This window comes from Gouania willdenowi, chromosome 13 (assembly GCF_900634775.1).
Source record: "Gouania willdenowi chromosome 13, fGouWil2.1, whole genome shotgun sequence".
In the NCBI taxonomy this organism is placed as follows: domain Eukaryota; kingdom Metazoa; phylum Chordata; class Actinopteri; order Blenniiformes; family Gobiesocidae; genus Gouania; species Gouania willdenowi.
The window spans coordinates 2,816,730-2,836,660 of record NC_041056.1 but is presented as its reverse complement, the minus strand read 5'-3'; the positions used below and the strand labels follow the sequence as shown (position 1 = coordinate 2,836,660).

Sequence of the window (19,931 nt, the reverse complement as noted above, 5' to 3'; positions counted from 1 at the left end):
GTGTATTTTATTTTACATTTTCTATCATCTCAATGTTTTCTTGGGACATTATTATGTAAATGTTCATCACTGATTTAACCATTGAGGAGCATCAGATGGTCTCAGGACCAGGAAACCAGGACATCAGCAGCACATAGTGACCTGGATCACAGTGCCCTCTAGTGGCATAACACTGTGTGTGTGTGTGTGTGTGTGTGTGTGTGTGTGCGTGTGTGCGTGTGTGTGTGTGTGTGTGTGTGTGTGTTTCAGCTCTCTTTAACCTCATTCCTGTAGGTCTGAGGGTGGTGGCCATGCAGGGAGTGAAGGCGGGGCTTTACATGGCTATGAACGCTGAAGGATTTCTCTACACATCAGTAAGAACACACACACACACAGTTCTTGGGAATGACTATGAACCAAAAAATGTATGAATAATATATTTCTCTACATAAATAATCACATGTATATAATAAACATATCAATGTATTCTCTGTATGTAAATTTTCCCAAAAGTGGTTCCAAGGAGATTTGAACCCTGGCCCTCCAGCAAGGCTGAACGATTAATTGCATTTGCGATATTCTCGCGATATCATAAAACGTGATTTTTTTTAATTTTTTTTTTCGTTTTGGGACCGACAAGCTTCATCCTTGTCGGTCCTGTTACCGGTATTTTTAAGGTGCCGTTAATCCTCAAGCCTCAGACAAGCATTGATACTGCCGCACTGCCTGTCAGTCCTCCTTAAGAACCTGCATGTGGCGCTGACTGATGGGAGGGGCTACTGTAGACAGTGCTCGCCTCGCTTCATGAGTAGGCGTGTCTGTAGATGCTATCTACACATTTATTATTGTTGTCATCCAAAAAACTGCACTCTACAGTAAAACACATGGCTATTTAAGCGGCTATTGTGATTTTGAGTCAGAAAAGTGTGTGCCCCTGCAGAACCAGAGCAGCAGAAGCAGATGAGTTGTATGTGTGTGTGTGCGCGCTGTGCGGGGTTCTCCACGGCTTAGCCTTTAGCCTAGCCGATAGTCCTCCGCTGCAGCCACACTTCTGCTCCAGTGGCGGCGAGTGCTGGCAGGCAACCCGCTGCTTCATGGGCCGCTGGGTCGTCTCAGCGTAGCAGTCGAAGGATGCGTAGGTTTCCCCCACATCGGCCGCTACAGTGCCTCGGCTGCCAGCAACATTTAGTTTGAGTTGTGACTTGTGATCGTATATTATCTTACAGCTAAAACGCTGTGAGTTAATATGGCTAACAACTTTATTGTTAAGTTGTTTGATATGCTTGATTTGAATATTTGTATTGTTTAGATAGTTGGTTTAGTGTTTTTATTTATTTATAAAGTTATTTATACGGTATTTTTTACTGTTTTATTTATACATTTATATTGTTTTATTTAGAACTATTTATTTAGTATTTTTTTAATATATTCTGTGTGCCATATTGTTGAAAATGTTCAAAAATAAACAGATTGATGTTCATTCTTTGTTTTGCTTTTTTTGTGTTGTTTTGTGTTTTTCCATTGATTAAAAAAAGTAATTGATCGATAAAGTACCGGATTGATAATAGTAGTAGTATAGTAGTATACCCATCCCTAATGTTGAAGAGGTAAAGCCACAGATTTGTTTGCTTTATTGTTGTAATCTGTGATTTAAAATTTATACTTTGTATTTATTTAAAGTTTAAATAAATCTGAAATTGTTTATTATGAAACAAATTGATTTATTGCTTGTGTTTATTGAAAAATACATGACAAGAGGCCCTTGAGAAAATTATCGCATATTAAATCGCAATCACAATATTGAGGAAAAAATCGTAATTAGATCATTTTCCAAAATCGTTCAGCCCTACCCTCCTCTTATAACAATTTTTTCAGTCCTGTTCTCTGAATACTAAGCCACCAGTTTTCTTACATTATCACAAGTTGTGTAATGGTTGTTTTCCTCACCTTAGGAAAGCATTTGTTGAACGAGGAAGAAGTCACTGAATATGCATGTGTAACTTGGACAATGAAGTTCAGAACAGGGGAGATTTTATTCAGAATTAACAGTGCTACTGACAAAATAAATAAATAACAGTGTTGACTTGTGAGACATACTGTAAAATAATCTCTTGTTTCATGTATAAATTCATACTGATGCTTTCTCATCATTCTCCAAAATCTGCCAACTCTCTCTTTCTCTAAACTTTATAAACTATATCTAAAGTTAGCCACTTGTTTAGCTTAAAGTTTAGCTCAGTTAGCTCAGTGTTTAGCTCTGTTAGCTCAGTTAGCTTGGCATTTACCTTAGCGTTTAGATCAGTTAGCTTGGTGTATAGCGCACTTAGCTTGGTGTTTAGCTCAGTTAGCTTAATTTTTAGCTCAGTGTTTAGCTCAGTTAGCTTAATTTTTAGCTCAGTTAGTTTGGTGTTTAGCTCAGTTAGCTTGGTGTTTAGCTCACTTAGCTTGGTGTTAAGCTGAGTTAGCTTGGTGTTTAGCTCAGTTACCTCATTGTTTAGCTTATTGTTTAGCCCAGTTAGCTTGGTGTTTAGCTCAGTTAAATCAATGTTTAGCTTAGTGTTTAGCTCAGTTAGCTTGGTGTTTAGTGTTTAGCTCAGTTAGCTTGGTGTTTAGCTCATTTAACTTGTTGTTTATCTCAGTTAGCTTGGTGTTTAGCTCAGTTAAATCAATGTTTAGCTTAGTGTTTAGCTCAGTTAGCTTGGTGTTTAGCTCATTTAACTTGTTGTTTATCTCAGTTAGCTTGGTGTTTAGCTCAGTTAAATCAATGTTTAGCTTAGTGTTTAGCTCAGTTAGCTTGGTGTTTAGCTCAGTTTGCTTGGTGTTTAGTGTTTAGCTCAGTTAGCTTGGTGTTTAGCTCACTTAGCTTGTTGTTTATCTCAGTTAGCTTGGTATTTAGCTCAGTGTTTAGCTTATTTAGCTCAGTGTTGATCTCAATTAGCTCACATACACAAACACACACACCCGACAACAGTTAGAGTTTATACAGAGTTTTCAGGAATTTGTGATTTGCAAAGACATTCAATACTTTTGTGTGTTTGTAAATATTTTCATATTTGTGTGTGTGTGTGTATCAGGACTTGTTCACAGCAGAGTGTAAGTTTAAGGAGTCGGTGTTTGAGAACTACTACGTCATCTACTCGTCCACTCTGTACCGTCAGCATGAGTCGGGTCGGGCCTGGTTCCTGGGCCTCAACAAGGACGGAGTCATCATGAAGGGGAACCGTGTGAAGAAGACCAAGCCCTGCTCACACTTTGTCCCCCGACCCATAGAAGGTTCGACACACACACACTGGTGTTGTGCTCAAACTGGTGTCCATGTTAAGTGATGACTAATGTGTTTCGATAAGAAAACAAAGGTGTAGATCAAAAGTAGTCAAATGGCGGCCTGGGGGCCACATGCGGCTGTCGGTCTATCTCTATCCGGCCCCCAAAGTAAACGCACAAAAATACATTAAAAGACAAGAAAAACTAAATATTCCAGAAAAACATAAAACTACTTCGAAAATGACTTAAAAAACGTGCAAAATGACAGAAAATGATGAGAAAAACACCAGAAAATGACTCCCCAAAAACCACAGTACAACAAACAAACAAAACAACACGAATACACAAAAAAGGCTCCTCAAAAAATGCTAAATGATAACACAAATGCTCAATATGACTCCAAAAGAAATGCATTTTACAGGAAAGATACACAAAAAGACAACAGTAAAGCACACAATAAACAAACACGCGCACACTCTGTGTTTTGCTCAATTAGCTCAACGTTTAGCTCAGTTAGCTCAACGTTTAGCGCAGTTAGCTCAACAATTAGCTCATTTAGATCAATGTTTAGCTCAGTTAGCTTAGTGTTTAGCTCAGTTAACTTAATTTTTAGCTCAGTTAGCTCACTGAGCTCGGTGTTTAGCTCAATTAGCTTGGTGTTTAGCTCAGTTAGCTCAGTGATTAGCTCAACATTTAGATCAGTTAGGGTGGTGTTTAGCTCAATGTTTAGCTCAGTTAGCTTAGTGTGTAGCTCAATTAGCTTGGTGTTCTGCTCAGTTAGCTCAGTGTTTAGCTCAGTTAGCTCAACGTTTAGCTCAGTTATCTTGGTGTTTAGCTCAGTTAGCTCAGTGATTAGCTCAATATTTAGATCAGTTAGGGTGGTGTTTAGCTCAGTTAGCTTGGTGTGTAATTCAGTTAGCTCAGTGTTTAGCTCAGTGTTTAGCTTAGTTAACCAAGATACACAATACACAAAATGACTCAACAAAATAACAGAAATTGACAAGAAAAGTACACAATAAGACAAGAAAAACAACAAAAAAGGACTCTGCAAACCCACAGTATTACAAACAAACAAAGCGACGACCCAAATAAACAAAAAAGACTCCTAAGAAAAAGCAAAATGACAACACAAATACACAATATGACTCCAAAAGAGATACATTTTAAAGGAAACATACACAAAAGGGCAACAGAAAAGCACATAATAAACAAACATACACAGAATGACAGAAAAACACACAATTACGTTAAAAACTTTTTTCTTTCCTATATTAATGCTGACATTGGTCATTATTCTACACCAGGGGTGTCAAATTCATCTTAGTTCAGGGGCCAAATATGGATACGTTTGATTTGAAGTGGGCCGCAGAGGTTGGGAATCAAACAATTTCAACATTAGCTACTTTGCATTTCCGTGTATAAATGATATACAATATGTAGTATATAACGCACAATATCAAAGCAATGGGTGACAGGTAGTGACTATATTTATTTAATTTGGGGACATTTTGTCAAATAATTTAAGGATTGAGGAAGATTTTAGAAAAATGTGGATTTTTTTTCAACGATTTGAGAGTAAAAATTACTTGCAAATATTGTAGTTTTATTGAATTTGTGATAAATTCAATGGAACACCACTTGAATAATTGTAAAGTTCTTCTTCATAATAAATCTGTTGAATTGTTTTTTTTTTTTTTTTTAAGTGTATTATTTTTGCATGGATACCAATATTTATGTGTGGATGTGATACAGTGATTTAAAATTACTTACAATTTGCAACCCTACTGATACATTCACTACTACTTTATTTGGTAATTTATACTGGTTTCTCAGTCATTTTTTAACTTTCCCCTGCGGGCCGATTTGGATGTTTTAAATGGCCGGATTTGGCCCTCGGGCCTTGAGTTTGACACGTACTAAATGCTGACATGAATGTAGATAATGTAGCCCTTGCATCAAACAAACACATGGCCCCGCTCTGATAAAAGTTGAACGAATAGGCGTGAATCATTGATGGTGTGATGAAACTGTTGGTCACCGTGCTGACGTGCGTTTCTTCTTCATGTGTTTTCCTCAGTGTGCATGTACAAAGAGCCGTCGCTGCACGAGCTGGAGGAGAAGCTGCTGAAGTCGTCCCGGAGCCCCACCATAAATGGCGCGGAACGGGTGCACGGCCTGGAGGAGGTGCCGCAGGACGACGACGATGATGACATCACAGAGCGCGACGGCTCGTAGCCTGCAGCGCACCCCGCAGGAGGAGGACTCCATTACAACCACCACCGCCACCACAAAACCACTGAAAAAAAGCTACAAAAAGGAGGGAAATCCAAAGGGGCGGGGCTTGAGGCTGAGGGCGGGGTTTGCTCTGATATTTAAAAAAATAATAACGGACGTTGATGACGCTGAAATTTTCATTTTATGCAAAAAGCTGTGGGAGCAGCTCGCACACGTCACCAAGCTTTAAGCCATGAACTCTTTCCTGCACTTTGAACACAACGCGCTTCTTCTTCTTCCTCTTCTTCTTCTTCTTCTTCGTCTTCTTCTTCTTCTTCTTCTTCTTCTTCTTTTTCTTTTTCTTTTTCTTCTTCTTCTTCTTCTTCTTTTTCTTTTTCTTTTCCTTCTTCTTCTTCTTCTTCTTCTTCTTCTTCTTCTTCTTCTTCTTCTTCTTCTTCTTCTTCTTCTTCGTCTCGGCTTTCTTCATCCAATCAGAGGAGAGCGATCGCCTCCTCACAACTTCCTGTTTCCACTGAATGAACTCACCGAGAAACGAGTTACTTTAAAGGACCTGCAGAGAAATCCTCCATCAGACAAACAGGATCCCATTAATCTGAGATCAATTAATCCACAATGATTAGAAAGATAATAGAAAATGTACTTTTATTATTCCATAATAATACAAAATAATCTGCAATAATACAAGTAATTAAAAAATAAATTATTCTGATGAAATCCAAAAATAACTCAAATAACTTAAAGGTCATTCTGAAATGATTTTTAAACAATAAAATTAATTATCCAGAATCACCAAAATTAAATAAAAATAATACAGAATTTTCTATGTAATTTGGAATAACAAAAAAAAAACAAGAACTGTAGTAATCTAGAGAAATCTGGAATAATCCAGAAAAACAAAAATAATCTGTAATCTAAATATGGTGTGATTCAAATTAATATAAAATTATCCAAAACAATTTAAAATCAATATGAAAATATCTCAAAAATACAGAATTAGGGGTATTTTCTTACACAAAGATAAACTGAATTGAAATCTAGTTTTGATTTAATGGATATCCAAACAATAATAATTTTTTTTTTTTTTTAAGACTTGGTTTCAGGATTATTCATTATTTATGTGAAGTGAAAGGATTACAGTTACAAATACTTTAACGCTCCAAAGACATTTAAATTATTTTTATGAAACATTAACATACTTTCCCTGAGGTCAGTGCGCCCCCTGTGGAATTAAAAGGTATTAGATTGTAAAGTATCAAACTGCTCATAATATGCTTTTGTTTTATTGAATTTGCGTCGATTTTTATTGAAATATATATTTTAATCGACTTTATATACATTTTAAAATTATTTTTATTTATTATTTTTATTTGTTTTTACAGTTTTTTTTTTTTTATTTCTGGATAGATTTTTCATCATTTTGGTGAGGTTTCATGTATTCTAGGACGAGATGTTGCTGAGACGGAGAATTTCTCTGCAGGTTTTTGAACTCATCACGCTGCATTCACGGTCGGCTGGGACACTTCTATTGCATGAAGCCGGTTTACGTTGGTGGACCTTTGAGTGCTGGACTGGTGTATTATTATGGGATGGACCACCAATCACCTGCATGCGTTTTGCTGAGTCGACACTTTGTCTGTTTCTGAATGTTCGGCCTTAAAATAATTCAATCCTTAGGAATGTCAGGCCTTCCTCAGGCCACGCCCACATTAAAAAATGATTGGACGTTAAAGATTAGACAACAAGAAGCTTCGCTGGTGTTCTGGTCAAACTTGTGTTCATGTTAACTGATGATTACATCACAGTGTTAAACTAGTCAGTACTGTACAGCAGTAGCCTCTCTCACTGCGGGGGCGGGGCTTCACTGTCCATGTTAACTGGTGACTGACTGGGACTCAGTCACCAATTAACACGATCACCAGTAGATTTAGTGCTTCACTGTGGCTCCAACACTGCCTGAGGTTAACATGTGACCACGTGGGGCTTTCCAAAGCTTTCATTGTCGAAAGAGACAGTGTGGGGGTGTGGCCTAAACCTTTGACTGAATGACAGAAGAAACGGACCAATCACAATCCACCACACTTGCCTCTAAGGAAGTCTTCCAGTTGGGTTGGAGTCGGACCGTTTGTTGGAGAGTTTGTGAGCCGTGATTGCTACACTAACGATTCTGAGCTTCGAAGCTAACGAACACACACAGAGTGAACGACGCCCCCTTCAGTCGAGACGAGAAAAACACAAGAAGACGATTTGTACTAAGATAAAAAACCAAACATTTGATTGTTTAAAATGTTCCGTTAGCTTCCAACATGATTTCCTTCTTTCTAAAATAAAGACAACATTTTAATCAATATTTCAATAAAACAAGATCAAATGATACATTTTTAAAAAAAACATTGAATCATAAATTGTTGAATCCAAAAATCATCTGAAAACACAAACTGTTGATCCATTCCGGGCCTGAAGGGGGCGTCTTCGCTATGCTAATGATCTAATGATGTCATCGGGGATAAAAGGACGGCCCCTGATTGGAGGAATACTGTAGATGTTTGTTTTGTTTGCATCTTTTCAGCTCATGATAAACATCGTCTGTACAAAAATCATCGCAAATACGCAGCGAAAATAAAGAAAACAACAACGAGCATAAAACAATAAAACAACAACAACACCTGGTGGAGTTTGTGTCTGAGTTTGTTATAAGAATATAATATTTATTATTATAGATCTCTGGTTCTAAGGAGCTGCGCTCAGATTTATGCAGTTTCACTTACTGACCACCAGGAGGCGCCAACATCTTTAAAAACAGTTGCAAAGTGCACGTGTATTATATTAGTGGATTTGTCTTTATTATTAAATCAAAAATTCATTATTTTTAATCAAAGAAAAAAAGTTTTCAAATGCAATTATTATTTGGGTCTCAAATATTCTTTTGCATTTGAACACGTTTTTTGTTTTTGTTTTTATTTATTTTTTTTAATGAAAATATTTATTTTTGATTGAATAATAAAGACACAAATCTACCACCATAGTAATGCTGATAGAGACTCTGTGTGTGTGTGTGTGTGTGTGTGTGTGTGTGTGTGTGTGTGTGTGTGTGTCACGCAGGTTTGATGTCATGAGGAAGAGGTGGGCGGACTTCCACGCCTTTCTTCCGCTACTCGTGCGTGTGAACATCGCTGATTGGTCCAACAGAACCGATCCAGACTGATTCGACTCTCCGGTAGCGACTCCTCCATGTAAGTCCCGCTCGTTCGTCACTTTTTACTAAAATGTGTGATTTTCTTTAAGGACTCTGGTGCGCACCACATACGGTAGCGCATACCTTATGTTTTAAACACTTCCTGTGGCAGTTGTGGTCGGTGATTTAGTCTAAAGTGTCAGTAAATCACATGATTATCATCCTCATGAGTGAAGACCGTGAGTTAATGTGGTCCTGTGAGAGTCGGTTAGTCTCTGTGCGCCGAAAGTCCTTTAAAACGTGTCTAAAGTGACAGTTTCACGGCGATTGTGTGGCGCGTGCGCACAGCAGAGGGGTGTTCCATAAAGGAGGGTTAACAAACTCTGAGTCTATCCATAAACTATGGGTCAACATACCCAGCGATGGGAAACTCTGTGTATCTGATTCCATTACAGCTGGTATGAAGTGGGTTAATAAACCCTGAGTATGTAAACCTTGGGTTACTGACGTGCACGCGCGCGATAAAAAGACATCATCAGTGGATCAAAGATTCACCCTGATGGTGAAATAAGTCGGTGTTTGATGAATATGATCCTGTTCTAAAGGTGTGTTCAGTCTTCAGTGACTATAGTGGCTTAAATCACTTGTAATTAGTCACATTTTTTGGTCGCTTCATCACTTTATTGCTTCAGTGACGTGACGAGCGGTGAATAATATGAATAAAATGTGTCTGAGGAGACGTGTCAGCAGCATAGGATGTCTGCATAGAGAGTCCTCCTGTTACACTGGATATTAAGACAGTAAATGCTGCTTCATATCTCATCAATTATATTGATTTTTAATGTAATATTGGCGCCAGAGTCATCTCAACGTCTTAAAAAATTAAAAAAAAATCACAATTCACTGCTCCATCATACCTTCATAGAGGTGTGATCTATAGATTTAACTGTATAACAATATAAAACAACAATCGAGCCTTAAAAGTGGATTAATTTAAATGATCATCTCCTCCTTTATATTATCCACAGGTTTGTATTCAGTGAACTTTACTACAGACGTCAGTAGATGTTTTAATGTAGATCAACCTCTCAGTGTGTTTCACTTAATGATCTACATCTACAATGTTATAAAGAAAATTACCGTTATCACAAAAAAAAGCAAAAAAAAAAAAAAACATAAAACAACACAACATTAGTAATGATGTGAACACGTCTGTGGTGTGTGATGTTACTAATGTGTTTCAGAGAAAAGTGTTAAGGTTTATTAAAGTGTTCAGAAATGGTGTTCAGGTGGGCGGAGCCACGTGGAAACCCAGGGTTTCTTTGATAAAACCTGTCAGCGACCAGGTTTAGTTCACGGACAATGTTGCCATGGTAACATACTCAGAGAAGAACATAACCCGCTTTATGGAATACCCCTCTGGTCACGTTAGTGAATCATAACGGTGAACATACACACACACACACACACACACACACACACACGTAGTGTTTGATTTATTGTGTTTTATTTTGAAAAGCCCCAGTTCTCCAAATAAATCAGTCCACGCTCATGTTTTCTGTGTGTTTATTGCAGGTTCTCCTTTTTCTGGGTTTTGATGGGCGGGGCTTCACTCGCTGTCAGTCAAACTAGCGACCAATCAGGTAATTTATTTATTTATTTATATATTGTAGGCACACAAAACAATATTAAACAATCCATCAAACATTTATAACTTAACTGTGATGGTCGAGGTGAAGAACACCACAGAGTCTTATAAAGTCACTAATTTCAACTACAACTAAGCAACACATGAATACAAAAAATATATTGTTTTGAAAATCAACATCTGCAAAAATTTAATTTAATTTTTTTAAAGAGTTTAAAGTGGATAGAGATTTCACAGTCTGAGGTAAATGGTTCCAAAGTATATTAATCTATATTTTAAAGTCCGCTGCTTAATTATATTAAACTACACACATTATACACACAATGTAGTTATAATTCACATCTGCATATATGTGTGTGTGTGTGTGTGTCTTGAATGTGATCCTGTGGTGTAAACTGATCGATCAGTTTAAAAACATCCTCTGAAAAGCTTTTATTGTGAAATGCAAAGCCCTGGGATGATACTCGAGGGGTAACGAGGTTCAACAGTAACAATGTTAAAGTGAGGAAGAGGAGGAGGAGGAGGAGGAAGAGGGTGATTGATGGAGGAGGAGGAAGAGTCGATGAGGTGAAACACTCAGCAGAGAAATCAATAAGTTTAAAGATGATTTTTATCTACAGGGATTAGAAATGTATTGATCCAGTGTTAGCATTAGCATCAGGAGCGCTAACATGGACACACTGTGCGTGCTTGCGTGCGTAAATAAACTCTGAACTGTTTGTTAGATAACTGATCTCTACAAGGTCAACATCAATACAACCTACTGGTGCAGAGGATTATGGGAAATGTAGTAGTATAAATTAATCTGTTTTCTTTGTTAGCTCATAGAGGAACTGCTGAGTCATCCCTTTACATCCTTGGCTCCTGATTGGACAACAGTACAGCTTTGCTCACGTTAATGAAAACATCGATCGACCATCACACACACACACACACACACACACACACACATCCATCATCAGGATGAGCTCTGATTGGATTGAGTTATTGCAGTGGTGATTATGATGAAGATGGTAACAGTAACACGGCGTCAGAAACATCTCAACTGAGCAGAAATCACTCTGAGGTACCTGATCATAAGGAACGTCTGTACAAATATCTTTAGAAACATCTGCAAAAACATCTACAAAAACTTCTGTAGGAACAGCTGCAAAAACATCTGTCGGAACACCTGCAGGAACATCTGTTGGAACATCTGCAATAACATCTGTAGAAATATCTGTCGAAGCATCTGGAGGAACATATGTAGGAACGTCTGTAGGAATGTATGTAGGAACATCTGCAAAAACCTCGGTGGAATATCTGTAGAAGCATCTGGAGGAACATCTGCACAAACATCTGTAGGGAAATATGTAGGTACGTCTGTAGTAATGTTTGTAGGAACATCTGCAAAAACATCTGTAGGAACGTCTCATTTTAAAAACCTTTGACCAAAGTGAACATCTGTAGAACTCTGAGACCTTCTGTTCTCAATTTTTGTAATGAAGCTGCTGCACCATCCATCGTCATTTAGCTTCACTTCATCCATCATTCATCCTTTATTTATCCATCCAAAACAGCTGATGGAGCACTCTGTAGAAAGATCTCTGATTGGCTAAAATCTAGCGTTACGCATTTGGGTTTGTAAAGCTTAAATATAGAGCCAAGAGAAGGAGCAGAGGTCCAGTTTCCACCCAGAACACTTTGAATTATAATATGTACAAACCTCAAAGGTGATTAGGGATTTTTGACCAAATGAAGCAACAAAAAAAAACAAAAAAACAACTTACATACTGCAGCTTTAAGTCTTTCTCCTCTCTCTGCTGCTTGTCTGACGATTTCATCAAAAGAAAGTGGCTTAATGATTCTGTCACTTTACAATAACATTACCGTAATGAGATGTTGGCTGTAAGGAGCAACTCATTAGCTCTCAGAAACTGGTGGAATGTCTCAGACAGAGCAAATATTAGAGAAGTTACAGTATTTAATTTAACTGTTCTCGAGATGCATTCAGGGTCCCTGGGAAACCTGGACCTTTTCATGAGTTTTTAAAATCTGGCCGGACGGTCCAGTGTCATGTACTGAGTGCACATCGTACTGAGATTGTATATGCGCATAACCAGAAAATGAATTTTGCTAAAAAAAATTATGTATTTTTGTTTTTAATGTGAATGGACACGTGTTTTATTTGTTTATTGGATTATGTTAGGGTTAGGGTTATAATCTCAGGTAAACTCAGTACGTGACACAGGACAGGAAAACAGGACATGTCTGGGTAAAACAGGACGTATGGTCATCCTACGTTAAGTACGAGGCTAACCAAACATGTGGTACTGGTCGCTATGTGCTAAGCTAACCAAACCTGTGGGACTGGTCCCTACATGCTAAGCTAACCCAAACATGTGGGATTTTTGCTACGTTCTAAGCTAACCCAAACATGTGGTACTGGTTGCTACGTGTTAAGCTAACCCAAACATGTTGGATTTTTGCTATATGCTAAGCTAACTCAAACATGTGGTACTGATCACTACGTGCTAAGCTAACCAATCCTGTGGGACTGGTTGCTACGTGCTAAGCTAACCCAAACAGTTTAGACCCATGGTTGGCCATCATGTTTGGAATGAATTTGCGTGCTGATTGGTTGCCTGTGTGTCCGTCCCTCAGAGTCCTGGTGCTATGACTGGGGGGAGTCCAGTGAGGCAGTGTCCGTCCTGGAGGGGGAGGTTTGCTGGCTGTCCTGTCCTCTCTTCTCTCATCCCTCTGTCTACAATTACACCTCCACCCAGAGCGCTGGACACGCCCTGTTCTGGTACCGCCTCCCCCACGGCCATGCCCTGGAGGAGCCTCTCCTCCTCAGGTCAGAAAACAACTCACCCTGCTCACTGATTGGCTGCTGTGTTCTGACTCCTGCTCACTGATTGGCTGCTATGTTCTGTAGTTCTCGGCTCAGTAAAGACAGAGAGAGACTGTGGCTGCAGCCGGCTGAGGTCATGGATGGAGGAAACTACATCTGTATGCTAAGGTGTGTTCAATAAACTAGTTAAAACTAGTTAAATTAGTTAAGCAAATTAAAACAAGTTACACCTGTTCAAACACGTTAAACTAGTTAGAACAAGCTAAACTAGTTAAGATAATTAAACAAGTTAAACCAGTCTGTTTTAAACCAGCTATTCCAGCTCAGTTACCTGCTCCTTCTCTACCTGCAGGAACAAGTCGTCCTGCAGTAAAATCTCTATCCGTCTGACGGTGACGAGACGTGATAACGTTGTTGTCCATGGCGACCGCTGCCAGCTACCCGTTGCCGTGGCAACGACCAAGGCCATCATTCCTCTGCAGGTGAGCGACACCCTAGAGTGTCCGGACCTGCAGGAGGCGGCCAAGATGTCTGATGTGGGACCGCCCAACGTCACCTGGTACCAGGTTAGTGTGTGACACTGCGCTTTACTGATGACTCAGCAGAAAATATCTGAAGATTTTTTAAGTCAGCTGACTTACTAGACTTTCTGCTGATTGGACTGACTTGCAGGTTTTCTATGCTGACTCATCAGATTCTTAAAATGGTTTTATTGACTTTTGTTTTTGCTGACTCATTAACTTGCTCATGTGTTCTACGCTGACTTGGCAGATTTTCAGGCATTATCTCAGCAATCTACATTTGTTAACTAATTTTTCCGCTGACTCGTTAGATTCTTAGGACTTTCCTGCTGATTCAGCAGATATCCAATAATTTTCTTCTGATTTTACAATTGTTACATTTGTGGTAATTCTGCTGACTAAGCAGAATCTCAGTTGGGTTTTTTGATGACTCATTCATCTCTAAATAAAGTAACTGTGGAAGGTATCAGCACAGCTACATGCCAAGCTAACCAAACATGTGGTAATAGCTACTACATGCTAAGCTAACCTAAACATGTGGGGATAGCTGCTACATGCTAAGCTAGCCCAAACATGTGGGGATAGCTGCTACAAATTAAGCTGACCAAACATGTGGGGATAGCTGCTACATGCTAAGCTAACCCAAACATGGGGATAGCTGCTACATGCTAAGCTAACCCAAACATGTGGGGATAGCTGCTACATATTAAGCTGACCAAACATTTGGGGATAGCTGCTACATGCTAAGCTAACCCAAACGTGGGGATAGCTGCTACATGCTAAGCTAACCCAAACATGTCGGGATAGCTGCTACATGCTATGCTGACCAAACATGTGGGAATAGCTGCTACATGCTAAGCTAACCAAACATTTGGGAATAGCTGCTACATGCTAAGCTAACAAAATATATGGAACTGGTTGCTCCATGCTGAGCTAATTCAAACATGTTAGACTGGTGGATACATGTTAAGCTAACTCAAACATGTGGGACTGTAGACCAAATGCTAAGCTAACTGAAACATGTGGGAAAAGCTGCTACATGCAAGCAAAGCTAACCAAACATGTGGGACTGTGGGCAGGGTCAGCACTGATGGTGATGCTAAGTCAGCGTGCTAACCCCTCCCTCTCTGGCTCTCAGCGCTGTCGTCGCTATCCGTTTGGTAACAGTGACCGTCAGCAGCAAGGGACCAGTCTACGTTTCCACACCATGGTGGCGTCGTACCAGGGCCTCTACGTCTGCACCATCAACTACAGCAGGAATGGACGTACACTGAGCTTCACCCGCAGCATCAACGTCACCGCCGTCTGTGAGTGGTCGGTTAGCGTAGCATCCGATGCTCAGGCGCAGAGTGAAGCTAACTCTGTCTATGACCTTCATAGATCCACCATGGGTGCCCAAAGAACCCAGCATCCTGTTTCCTGCTCTGGAACACGTGTCCATCGTCAGAGCGGGTAACCAAACAAATAAATCCAACCTAACGTGTGTGTGTGCTAGCTAACGTGTGTGTGTTTCAGGCTCTGAGGTGCGTCTCCTGTGCCGAGGTCTGTTTCCTTTCATCTTACGGAAGCCTTTGAAGGACATGTGGTGGACGGTGGACGGAAAGATGCTGGAACATCTGACGGATCATCACCGCTTCTCCCACACCGTCAGGTGATCAAAGTACTCAGTTCCAGTAACTAAGGAATAAGGAAGTAGTGATTTAGCTAATCACTGTGTGGGGCTTTTATTGTGAAAAGCAGCGAGGTACACGAGGACTTCGGGGATCTTACTTTGGAGAGCGTCCTACTGGTCCAGGACTTCCTGTCAGCTGACCTGAGCCGAGAGTTCAACTGTTCAGTGAGAAACGACAGAGGCTTTGAGACCAGGAGAGTCCAGCTCCAGGAGGAGGGTCAGTGTCCCAGGGTCTGGGAGGGAAGGACATTTGGTTCTAAATGTTTCTTTTACAGTTTTTAATCAGACTGGATTGTTTGTTTGACTCAATCCTTCAACTTTGTGTGATGTCAGGTTGTTAAGTGTCTTCTCATGTTAGCTCATATTTCCATTAGACTAGCACACGGTACATTAGCAGTGTTTACATATTGTCCACGTGTTTCTAACACTCTGACTTCTATAAACTCCTCAGTTTCTACCATCTGCCATGTTTCCTTTAACTTTTGACCTCACACTGTCACACCACGCCATTGGCTCAATCTCCTGTAACCTATGACCACACCCCGAAGCATTATGGGACTTGTAGTTTTGCTATAGCGAACACAAAAACATGTTTATTATTATTATTTTAAGTGGCACCTGTAATACCTCAACATTGTCAATACCGTCACATTCCTAGTGTGTATGTGTGTTATTGTATCAATGTGTGTGTTATTGTGTGTATTTCAGTGTTGTTACCCTCAGTGGAGCTGGGGTGTATCCTGGGTGTGACTCTACTGCTGATGTTTTCTCTCTTCATCATTTATCACGTGTTCTGGTTGGAAATCCTCCTGATCTATAGATCCTGGTTTGGAACTGACGAGACGCACACAGGTGTGTGTGTTACAGACCATAAGGACTATGGTGTGTGTGTGTGTGTGTGTGTGTGTGTGTGTGTGTGTGTGTGTGTGTGTGTGTGTGTGTGTGTGTGTGTGTGTGTGTGTGTGTGTGTGTGTGTGTGTGTGTGTGTGTGTGTGTGTGTGTGTGCGCGTGTGTGCGCGTGTGTTACAGACCATAAGGACTATGATGTGTGTGTGTGTGTGTTACAGACCATAAGGACTATGATGTGTGTGTGTGTGTGTGTGTGTGTTACAGACCATAAGGACTATGATGTGTGTGTGTGTGTGTGTGTGTGTGTGTGTTACAGACCATAAGGACTATGATGTGTGTGTGTGTGTGTGTGTGTGTGTGTGTGTTACAGACCATAAGGACTATGATGTGTGTGTGTGTGTTACAGACCATAAGGACTATGATGTGTGTGTGTGTTACAGACCATAAGGACTATGATGTGTGTGTGTGTTACAGACCATAAGGACTATGATGTGTGTGTGTGTTACAGACCATAAGGACTATGATGTGTGTGTGTGTTACAGACCATAAGGACTATGATGTGTGTGTGTGTTACAGACCATAAGGACTATGATGTGTACATCTCCTACGTGAGGAACAGTGAGGAGGAGAACTTTGTTCTTTTCACTCTGAGGCGAGTGTTGGAGAATGAGCTCAGATACTCAGTCTGTATCTTTGATAGAGACAGTTTACCTGGAGGGAGTGAGTAACACACGCACACACACACGCACACAAACACACACACACACATACACACACACACACGATCAATTGATCCAAAAATTAATTGACTTCTAAAAAGCCAGAGGAGGTAAAACATCTTCACGTTTCTTCATCATCACCTGGAAACATGCCAAACACACTCACCCTCATCTTCATCTTCATCCTCTTCTTCCAGCCATCACTGATGAGACTCTGAGCTTCGTGTCTCGTAGTCGGCGCCTCCTGGTGGTTCTGAGCGGTGACTATGGCTGTCGGGGGTCCCAGGCTCTGCTGGAGCTTCAGGCTGGGATCGACAGCATGGCGCGGGTTGGAAACCTGCGAGTCATCTTGATCCAGTACCGACAGACGCCACGAAACTGGCCCCCGCTACGGGAGCTGCGACGCGCTCGCCTTGCTCTGGTTTTAATCCGCTGGAAGGGGGCGGAGTCTGAGCAGCTGACCTCACGCTTCTGGAAGAGGCTGAGGGTGGAGCTTCCTGTGAGGAGGGGCGGGGCCATGAGGAAAGCCGACCAATTGGACTCAGAGAACCAGCTGAGCTTAAAGGAAACTAGTGAACAGAAAAGTTTAGTCACGACCAGTGGTGAACGTGAACATGAACATGAATGCTCACTCATCCAATCATAAGAGACTGTATCCTGATCACCTGCTCTGAAAGGGAGTAAATATGAAACCTGTTCAATATTTACGACATAAACTCTACGTGTGTTTGTGAGGAAAAATGACGACTCATGACCCCATGGAACAGAACGTAGCCAATCATAAAGCAGCTGACTGACAAACACGTTTAATGAAACTCCAAACTCTGCATTTCCCAGTTGAAAATTCTGATCTCCGAGTTCAATCGAGTTCAGTAGCAGCACGTGGCAATATTTCCAACGTTTCTGACCTTGAGAATATTAGATTATTTTACAGACTTTACCAGGTAGAAGCTCCGCCTTCAGGTGGCGTTCACGGTCACTGTTTCAAGTAGGAAGCTGCAAAATCCAGAGTTCTGAGATGCTTTGAATGCAGCGTGAGATCACGTTGTTTGATCTCGTTTGATCTTGTGAGATTTGTGTCCAAACTCTTCTTTCTCTGATTTTTATCTACATGTGTTTGTAACAGATAAAAACAAAACTCATTCATTTCATTTCTTTCAGATTTTCAGTTTATTTATTCATTCATAAATTCATGTTGTTTTTCTGATGAAAATCAAGTGTTTGTAATGATTGTGTTTGAATAGGGGAGGGGCTACACACACACACACACACACACAAAGAGAGAGATGCATAAAACTCACAAACCAATGTGATTTTAGTTTATTCCATTGAACCATATATGGAGAGCTTTTATCATAGGAGGAGGGGCCATAAACATGTGATTGTATCTGATCTGAGGGTCACATGATCAGCATTATAATAACAGCCAATCAGAGCATTAACACAGGAAACAACAAAGGAACTGTGTTTTTATTGTTATTTTGTGTGTTTTTGGAGTCATTTTGTGCGTTTACTTTTCAGGCCCACACTACATTAGACCGAGGGCCACATGTGGGCTCCGGGCCGCCAGTTGCCCTCCTTTACATTCAACTATTTAATTATAAATGTTAAACACTCAAACTCCTATGAACATTATACTACCTTTTTTCTACTGTATTAATTTGGTAACAAAGAAAAAGTATAACAGCTTTTCAGAATAAAAGTCACCTTTGATATAAAACAAAAGATGACTAAATCAAGCAAGATTATTAAGAATTCTCAAAACTGTTGGATTATGAAAAAAAGCCAAAATGAATGTTACAGTTTATGGTGAACGAGGAGCTCAGAGTAGAGCTGCACCTCCTCGCCCGCGCATGCTGTTATTCTATGTGAGTCATAAATGTGTTTTGTTATTTTGATATTTGTTGCTGTTGTTTGTTCCAAACATAATAAATCTTTCCTCGCTCAGATCTCTCTGACGCTGTTCTGATGATGATGAAGCGAAGCCGCCGCCTGCTCTTCGTGCTCAGTCCTGACTTCCTGTTGGAGAAGAGCTTCCACTACCTGGAGCTCCGGGTGGGCCTTGTCCTCCTTCAACAGCGCCGCGCCTCCCTGGTGTCAGTGGTTCTTCGCTCCGTCAGGAGGCTTTGCTGCCCGGAGATCAAACTACTCCGCCTGGCATCCGTGGGCGTGGTCTCGTGGCGAGGGCGGCGCTCTGAGCCGCAGCGCTCTCGGTTCTGGCTCCGCCTACGTTTGGCGCTGCCCGTGCGGCCGCTGGCTCTGCGTCGGCGTCTGATTGACGGGCCGTGGTCTCAGTCTGACCTCACCCTTCACCAGGCTCCGCCTCCATCAAACACTGCATGCCTAGCTCCACCCCCTTTTACCCCACTGTGATGCTGACTCCCGCCCCTTCCGTGACTCAGCAAAACCACACAGGTGAGCAAAGATAGAGGGCGGGGCTTGAAATGGGACTTTGAGAAATTAATGTGATGCTGTTTGACCTGAAGGTGGCGCCAAAAACAAGTTAGTGTTTAAGAATAAAACAATCGAGTGAAAAATCAAGTAAATAAATAACCGAGTAAACAAGTAATCTGGAATATCTGAGAAAGAGTAAATAATCAATGAAACAATCGAGTTATCGTATGTTAAGGTTTCATTTATTCAAACAACTTTTTTGGGGGGAAATTTACTTTTAAATTGAATTTGATCCCCTGACATGTTTCGACTGCCAACTGCCAGTCTTCCTCAGAGACATATATGTAGATGCCTCTGAGGAAGACTAACAGTAAATTTATGAAGTAAATTTCCTGAAAAAATTGGTCTGAATAAATGAAAGTTTAACATATAATTTCAAAGAAGAAGACAAAATGAACTTGCTGGAATTATAATTGAGCAACTGATTTATTGACATCAAAGTAAATTTTGGCAGCCAAAAAAGGGCGGGGCTTATGAAAAATATTTCAGTAAATAAGTAATTGTGAGTAATTCTGTAATGGAGTAAATAGCTGAGTGAGTAATTGTGTGATCAAATAGTCAAGGAAGTAATCAATAGATCGAGGA

General features: G+C 40.4%; 3 protein-coding genes across 5 annotated transcripts in view; all 3 read left to right on the top strand.

Annotated features, from left to right (window-relative positions):
- The window catches only part of LOC114474550 (fibroblast growth factor 12-like), a 13,154-nt gene extending 5,010 nt beyond the window's left edge, over positions 1-8,144 (top strand). The window contains exons 2-4 of the mRNA XM_028464945.1: positions 182-353; positions 3,054-3,252; positions 5,321-8,144. Of these exons, the coding sequence (XP_028320746.1) occupies positions 182-353; positions 3,054-3,252; positions 5,321-5,478 (529 nt within the window). The 3' untranslated portion in view covers positions 5,479-8,144. The remainder of the gene's footprint in view (positions 1-181; positions 354-3,053; positions 3,253-5,320) is intronic.
- A 399-nt stretch (positions 8,145-8,543) lies between these two features.
- On the top strand, positions 8,544-18,038 carry LOC114474466 (interleukin-1 receptor accessory protein-like). 3 transcript variants are annotated; one of them, XM_028464806.1, is made up of 12 exons: positions 8,544-8,708; positions 10,226-10,293; positions 12,942-13,134; positions 13,216-13,299; positions 13,484-13,697; positions 14,791-14,959; positions 15,033-15,104; positions 15,168-15,303; positions 15,393-15,541; positions 16,033-16,206; positions 16,750-16,893; positions 17,090-18,038. In XM_028464806.1, coding segments are annotated over exons 1-12 (1,854 nt in total). In that variant the 5' UTR covers positions 8,544-8,706; the 3' UTR covers positions 17,539-18,038. The 3 variants fall into 3 exon arrangements, with proteins under 3 accessions (XP_028320607.1, XP_028320610.1, XP_028320609.1); XM_028464808.1 differs by having other exon boundaries at positions 8,547-8,708; positions 16,033-16,176; XM_028464809.1 differs by lacking the exon at positions 10,226-10,293.
- A 581-nt stretch (positions 18,039-18,619) lies between these two features.
- Positions 18,620-19,594, top strand: LOC114474467 (interleukin-1 receptor accessory protein-like). The gene has a single exon (XM_028464810.1). It carries the CDS (start codon positions 18,861-18,863, stop codon positions 19,263-19,265), a length of 405 nt encoding a protein of 134 aa, XP_028320611.1. The 5' UTR covers positions 18,620-18,860; the 3' UTR covers positions 19,266-19,594.
- The last annotated feature ends 337 nt before the right edge of the window (positions 19,595-19,931 follow it).